The 7,869-nt window shown below is 29.6% G+C and overlaps 1 protein-coding gene and 1 long non-coding RNA gene across 4 annotated transcripts; one reads left to right on the plus strand and one right to left on the minus strand.

The window, feature by feature from the left end:
- Positions 1-1,903: 1,903 nt before the first annotated feature.
- On the minus strand, positions 1,904-5,541 carry LOC114162631 (probable LRR receptor-like serine/threonine-protein kinase At3g47570). 2 transcript variants are annotated; one of them, XM_028046587.1, is made up of 3 exons: positions 2,847-5,541; positions 2,376-2,736; positions 1,904-2,260 (listed from the first exon to the last, which is right to left on the minus strand). In XM_028046587.1, the coding sequence occupies exons 1-3, from the start codon at positions 5,539-5,541 to the stop codon at positions 2,209-2,211; spliced, it is 3,108 nt and encodes a 1,035-aa protein (XP_027902388.1). In that variant the 3' UTR covers positions 1,904-2,208. The 2 variants fall into 2 exon arrangements, with proteins under 2 accessions (XP_027902388.1, XP_027902387.1); XM_028046586.1 differs by having other exon boundaries at positions 2,168-2,736.
- Positions 2,038-7,477, plus strand: LOC114162632. Of its 2 annotated transcripts, none has more exons than XR_003599264.1 (3): positions 2,038-2,159; positions 3,811-4,070; positions 7,058-7,477. It is a non-coding gene; the product is annotated as an uncharacterized LOC114162632 (long non-coding RNA). The 2 variants fall into 2 exon arrangements; XR_003599265.1 differs by lacking the exon at positions 7,058-7,477 and adding an exon at positions 6,933-7,046.
- Positions 7,478-7,869: the final 392 nt, after the last annotated feature.

The following is a 7,869-nucleotide window of genomic DNA, read 5'->3' on the forward strand; positions in this document are numbered from 1 at the left end:
TATACTTCGTTACTTTAAGGGTATTACGAATATGAGCTTATCCCATCCAAATGATTAAGATTCAGACCAATGGGTTATGTATATGCATGTTATTTTACATATTCTCACAATGTCACAATGGTTGATCACAAACAAGATGTTTGTTCACATGTGGTACCACAATGATTTCATGAATGTATATGAAACAAACCATAGTAGCAAAATCGTCTAATCATACAAAATTACGAGGAAAGTTGTGAATATGTTTGGTTAAGGTCTATAATTCAACATGTGCAAGAAACTTGTGACTATCCCTGACAAAGATGGAATCAACAACCATATATGAATAGAATAGTGTATTGTTCAATTGAAAGGATGATATAAATATCCAAAAATTCATTAATGTGAAAATATGGCAGGTCTATTTATGAAGTTTTTGCCAAAAAGAACTTTTGAGCAAATGATTCATAAGTTCGGACTTTGTGACCTTAATGATGTAAGTTTACATGAGGGTGATAAATATAATATGTGATGAACAATATTGTATTAAAGAATACAAAATGTTGTACTCTTGTTTCTTCACTAGGTTTTTTTTGTATCCCAAAGGGTTTTTCTAGTAAGGTTTTAACGAGACACAATTCTTTTATCAATGGACACTCAAGGGGGAGTGTTATGAATTAATGATTGTCCATTGATTTAATACATTTACTCATATGATTTTGATATTATTTGTATTAACTAAGTTGATTTGTTTCCTTTATGGAGTACATGTTGTATCTATAAATAGAACTATTCGTATCAATAATAATAATAATAATAATAATAATAATAATAATAATACACATAGTTGCTCTCAATTCTCTCATTTTCTATTGTTTCTTCTCTTTTCTATTACCTATTATTCTCTTTATTATTCGCTTTATTTCATAACACAAGTAACCTATTTATATGGTGTTCAATGACAGTTTACAAAGAAATGAATTTTTTTTAAAACCAATTGATAAAAAATAACCCATTCAAAATCAATGTCTTAATATTTTAATCATGCTTTTTTTAAAATTTAAGTTAGAGTATAGCAGGTACGAGTATTCACGAGTACGGATACTATGATACCCGTATCTGCCCCGTTAACATGTGGATACAAAAAAATACTCGTACCCGTTACCCACAGATATCCATTTACAATATTCATTTTCTATCCGTTGCAAGTTTTATCTGCGAATACCCACATATACATATTTGTTTGACATCCCTAGTTAGAGATATTGTTTAGAAATTCTAAATAACACTTTTGTCTTTATAAAATATGTTATGTTTTATATTGTTTTAATGGAGGATGTTAACCAATACCAGGGTGTTGGATCGCGAAGGCACTGAGAATTGTTATTAAGCATTGGTTCCATATTTTAAAATTAAAAGTTGAAATTATTAAGTACATTAATTAAAATAATATAAATGCATATAATAAATTTGATAAAGATAAAAATACCCTTTAAATTCTTCTTAGACAATAAGTATATGATACAAAACAAAAATTTTAAAATTTTTAGACACTATTTTTTTCTGATAATAAAAATTTTCTTATATTTATTTTTAATAATATTAAAATATTGTTATTTTATTATTTAATTATTTTTTAAATTTTATTGATGAGCATTAAATAAAATACTAAACACATTTGTAGAATATTTATGAAATTTTTGTCCTTTAAATAAAATAAAATTACATTAATAATTATTAAGTCAGATTTATTTAATATTTTATTAAACTATATATTACATTTTTTGTAAGATTTAATATTGGTATCTTTATTAGAACATTGATTGACAAGATCCCATTTTAATTCATAAAATTAATTATTTTAATTTTTAATATAAAAATGATAAAATCAAATATCATTCGTTATACTTTAAGAAGACCGGCATTTTCCATAAAATAACATTACACTAATAATTATTAATATCAGAAATCTCGATTATTCTTAACCAATGAAACACCGATTAACCATCTTTCCAATAATTCATGTAACACTACCAGCAAAAATACATCATTTGAAACCCTACCGTCACAGGTACTAAGTTTGTTTCTCTTTCCGCTGGAGTAGAAATGCAATATTATGGCCATTGTAGTGTTTTTGTTTCTTCTATCAAAAAGAATTTGATGAGGACGGGCACCAGAAGGTAGATGCTTGTTTCTTCTTCATTTTCTTTTTTGAACCACTCTGTCTTCTTATTGTTGTCGCTGATCATGGATTCTGCTCTCATACTCCATGCCTTTGCTCCTGCCACCACCATTAAAGAGGGAAACAACAATATTGTTATAAATGGAACTACTATTAATTTTTGGAAGAATAAGACACAATGACATTTTCCCTATTAATACAAAGAGAATCATACCATGCTTTTCTGATTTTGCTTAGTTCTTTTGTGACATCCATAATATCCATTCTTTCTTTAGGTGATTCCATTGAGCAAGCAAGTCCAATCTTAAAGACTGAAACTAAGTAGTTTTCATCATCTGCACTAAGATTTTGACTGTTCTCTTCTTCTGTTGTTTCTCCTTCATGCTTCGGTATAAGTGATGGGTCCAAAATTTGTAAGAGATTTTCAAACAATGAATTTTCCACAAATTTATGCAAAGTTTGACCATTTGTAAACATTTCTTCCGTGGGTCTTCTTCCAGTAAACATTTCCAATAAAAGGATCCCAAAACTGTACATGTCACCATTCATAGACACCTCAGAACCCATTCCATACTCTAGAATATACAGAAAAAATGTCAATACTTCATAACTAGGAACTGAAACAAGTTTTCATAAGAAAATAGAGAGATTTAACAAAACACTGATCCAAGAGTTTAGAACATACCAGGGGGAGCATAACCAATTGTCCCTTTGAACTCAATTGTACTCGTTTGCTTATCAGTACCATTAATAGTTGTGAGAATTCTTGCTATGCCAAAATCAGACACATGAGCAACCATGTCATCATCCAGAAGAACATTGCTTGGCTTTAAATCACAATGAATAATCGATTGCTCACATTCATGATGAAGATAATGTATTGCAGAAGCAACATCAGTGATGATATTTAATCTTTGACCGAGGTTTAATAATCTTTGATGTTGTTCCAGACCTTGTGTCCTCGGATGTAGCCATTGTTCTAAGCTTCCATTTTTCATGTACTCAAAAATTAAAGCTTTAAACTCTTGACCTTTGTAATCTGTACTTGAACAACATGTTAAAATCTTAGCCAGATTTCGATGTTTAATACTTTTGAGTGCGTTGCATTCAGCTATGAAAGTCTTGTGGGATCCTTTTTTTTGAAGATTTAGGACCTTTATAGCAACAACTTTGTCTTCAAACTCAAGAGTTCCTTTATAGACAGAGCTAAAATTTCCAGAGCCAATCAAATTTGTTGCTGAGAACCCATCAGTTCCGTTGTGTAGGCTTTGGTATGAAACTTTAGCTAGTTGGTCAATCGTTGTTGATTCCAGAGATGGTTTGTTTTTGTTTTTTCTCATCCAGTAGATAGTTAGAATAATTGACAATATGAGAAGAAAAACAACCACACTAACTGTCACTGTTATCAACCTAGACTTGTGGTGTTTTTGAAGTTTCTTACCTTTGAAAGGGCATGGTGGTAGATGCAGTTTGGAAATACCTCCACAGAGGTTATTATTTCCATTCACCACAAAGCCGCTTGCATTCTGAAACACACCTTCAGTTGGAACTTCACCATCCAACATGTTGAAGGATACATTGAAATATTCTAAGAAAGAAATGTTCTGCAAACCAGTAGGGATTGATCCTGATAAATTGTTTCGTGACAGATCTAAACGTTGAAGGCCTTTGAGTGATGCTAAAGAAGATGGTATGCTTCCCTGTAAAGAATTTCCTTGCAAATAGAGGTACTCTAATGTTATGCATTCTCCAATAGTTTCAGGAATGTGACCAGACAAAAGATTCTCAGACACATCTAGATGATTAACATTTTTCAGCTTTCCCACTTCTTTTGGTATATTGCCACTCAATGAGTTTTGTGACAATTTCAACAAGATTGACAAAGAGGAGAGATTAAAGATCTCTAAAGGTATGCTTCCTGTCAAATTGTTTTGTGAAAGACACAGATATTGTAACTTTTGACAATTTCGTATACTCGAAGGTATATTTCCTTCCAACATATTTCTTGTCATATCCAAAAAATACAATTGACTAAGGTTGCCAACAAAGTCTCCTATATGTCCTGACAACTGGTTTGCTCTTAACACTAACTTTTGCATGTTTTGAAACTTTCCAAAAGTTGATGGAATACTCCCACTGAAGCGATTATATCCCATCATCAATTGAGTCAAGCCAATCAGATTTCCCATTGTTGTAGGAATATCTCCTGATATCTTATTACTTGTAAGATACAGCTGATTGAGTTGGGTGGAGAAATTGGCTAAAGAATTTGGCAATTGACCTCCAAAATTATTGTAAGATATATCCAACATTTGCAAACTACTACAATTTGTCAATGATTTAAGAAACTTCAAATCATTAGTTGAATTGTCACCTAGATTGTTTTGAGACAAACCTAGATAAAAAAGATCTTGTAGTTTTTCCAAATCTGGAACTTGTCCTGTGAATTGATTTGCAGCTATCTCAAGTAGTGAAAGGGTAGATGCATTTGAAATGGAAGGTGGGATTGTACCTGAGACTTGATTTAGAGCGATGTAAAATTGTTGGAGATTGGGGAGAGTGTGGAACATGTTGGATGGAAGAGATCCAGTAAACTGATTTGCTGTAGCTGAGATCACAGTCAGAGATGAGATGTTGTATAAGCAAGAAGGAAATGTACCAATCAAATTGTTGACTGGTACAAATATCTGTACCAGGTCTTTTAGGTGACACAATTCATGTGGAACTTCTCCCTCTAAGTTGTTAATACCCACTGAGAGACGATGTAGAGCAGAAAGATTCCCAAGAAACGATGGGATTCGTCCTGTTAACTTATTGCTCCCAACATTCAAATTTTGAAGCCTGTGAAGGTAGCTAATTTCTGTTGGTATTCTTCCAATCAGATTGTTCCCAAATAAGTATAGGACTTTGAGATTAGTGCAATATGTCAAGTTTGTAGGAATTTCTCCTACCAATGAGTTGTTTCCCACAGAGAGTTCCTCCATTTGTGACAATTTTCCCAGTTCTTGTGGGATGTCTCCGTACAGATTGTTGTTGTCAAGGTAGAAGATTGTCATGTAAGAGAGATTTCCTAGGTGAGGAGATATGGATCCCTTCAACTTGTACCCTGCCAAGTCTAACTTTGTAACTCTTTTGTGCATGGAATTGCATGTGATTCCATGCCAATTACAGAAGTGAGTAGAACTATTCCATGATAGCAGAACTTCATAAGGATCACTTGATATGGATTCTTTGAATTTGAGTAGTGCCAAATGATCAGTATGGTTGCCTGATGCAGAGACAAACATGTTTGTGCTAAGCAATAGCTTCAATGCAAAGAGAGAAATCAAGTGGACAAATATATAACAGAATGCATGAATGATGAGAGAAAAATGCTTCATTTTGGTCAGGAATCAGAGGTTGCTAGATGGTTGTGTGAATCTACTCATTTCATTGATAGCTTAATAGAGTTTATGATTGAATGTGATCAATGAAGAAGCGCAAGTTGTTTGATCATGTCAATAACCAATTGGCAAAACTATCAAAAAGAACGCAGTTAGTCTTCAACATGGGACCTAGTTTATTATGGTATATGGACTTGATCATATGTTTAATGAATGAATGAAATGAAAAATCTATCGATTATAGTATATGGATTACATTATATGAGATTGAAATATATCTATGATTTAAAATATAAATGTATGGAAATTTTTAATATTTTAACTTATGTTATATTATGTTATTGTATTTTATGATATTTATGTGTTATAGGAAAACAAATTATATGGTATTGTATTAGGACAATTTCCACGATGATGAGCTGAGAATAAAATAAATAAATTATATCTATGTGTAGTATGATTACCTACGAAGAAAAAGGTTTTATTTTAAAAAAATTCAAAAAAAGTTTATATATATATATATATATATATTATTAGTAGTAGTAAGAGATGTTAAATACTTTTATATATTTAGGTATATATTTTTTTAGTTATTATATTTAAAAATTATAAGTTTTCGTTACTATCTATTATGTATAAATACAATAAATGTATCGAATATGACATATATCCATATATTGATACATTTATTTTTAAAATATTAAAATGTGATATATGTAAGTATATTTAAAAATGTACAATAATTCTTAAAAATAAATTAAATATATGAATTTTATTAAAATTATATATATTAAAATTATTAATATAAAAAATTATAAATTATTATCATCATAAAATATTATTACATCTTAATAAAATTATCACGTAGGAAGACTTAGATTACAAGTTCTTCCGAGAAAAGTTGGCAATGCTGGTCAACAATATTTCTCTTTCGATATTCTCTTTCGCAATTATTTCTCAGTAGTATTAGGAATTTCTTGCCGCACATTAATTGTCATTTGAATAATAAATTATACAATATTATTTTTATTTAATTAAATTTTAAGGTTATGATAAGATTGAGAATCTTTGAGTTTTTATTTAATTTTTGTAGTTTATTGAGTTTTCACAAAATTAAAACTTTTTAATTAAATACTTGCTTTTAGATATATTTATTAAATGTGACGTGATCGTTAAGTACATGATGTTGCTATTATCTTGTCTTACTATATTGTTTAGTTTCCATAGATAATTTTATCTGGTCTTACTTCTTTGTTTAGTTTTCACACTTAATTTTATAAATTTTTTTATGTTATTTCTTTTATTATGTTGTGTTATATATATATATATATATATATATATATATATATATATATGTATATGATATAATTTATATTTTTGAATAATAGGAGAGATTTGAAAGTAGATATTGTAAAGCTAGATTGGAGGTTTGTATCTTGTCAATATGAATCATCTCTCATAGACCCTACAAAGGAAGAGAGAATAAGGACTTTAAGTTGGCTTCGTGTTGTAGGTGGAAAGAAAAATGGTCGGATCTATGAAATTGGAGAGGTCATTCGGACTAAACATAGGGAGAAGCTCACATATCATGGAACTTCAATTCACTCTCATGATTCATAAGAGATTGTGCAATTAAAACAACAAGTTTTGAATTATAGAGAGGATAATGAATGGTTAAGTCAAAAATTACAACAACAACAACGGCAATTACAATAATTTTGTCCTCCATTTTCTTCCACCTCATGCACAAACTACATTTCAACACCAACAATAGCAAGAGCAACAACACCAACTTGAGGAAGGTCAACATGTTCTTAAAGCTTAAAGCTTCATTTTAGATTATGAGTTGTCAACACTTGTATTTTTTTTTTCTAGATTAAATGTTGTTACTTTTGATATGGATTTTGTATTGTTTATAACTTGAATTTGGATTAAGTGAAGTATTGATATCAAATTTTAGTATCAATTTGTGTTGGTAAAATTTTATGTTATTCAATTTAAATTTCATTGTAAATGATAAAGAACAAAAGAAAAATGGAAATAAAATAAAATAATTCTTTTTAATTTGGAAAATACATTACTCACATATTTACATACGAAATAATCCGTAACTAATTCTCCCAGTATTATTTACATATTATTATGCATGTAACTCACACAACATCACCTATAATTTTTTTTTTTTGCATTTAACTTACCTATGATTATTTTGTATGTAATTTACATGTATGTATTAATGTAACATTACTTACGATTACGTAACTTACATATTGATTATTTTCTATTTTCTATGTAATTTATCCCGCGTTACATATGAGATAATCC

The sequence above is a fragment of the Vigna unguiculata genome, chromosome 9, assembly GCF_004118075.2.
Source record: "Vigna unguiculata cultivar IT97K-499-35 chromosome 9, ASM411807v1, whole genome shotgun sequence".
NCBI classification, from domain to species: domain Eukaryota; kingdom Viridiplantae; phylum Streptophyta; class Magnoliopsida; order Fabales; family Fabaceae; genus Vigna; species Vigna unguiculata.

Bases quoted from the DNA above. Each gene is read 5' to 3' on its own strand.
- LOC114162631 (XM_028046586.1), bottom strand. From the start codon at position 5,541: ATGAAGCATTTTTCTCTCATCATTCATGCATTCTGTTATATATTTGTC. The intron at 2,737-2,846 runs GTATGTTCTAAA...TGTATATTCTAG, and splicing joins AATTGGTTATGCTCCCCCTG to AGTATGGAATGGGTTCTGAG.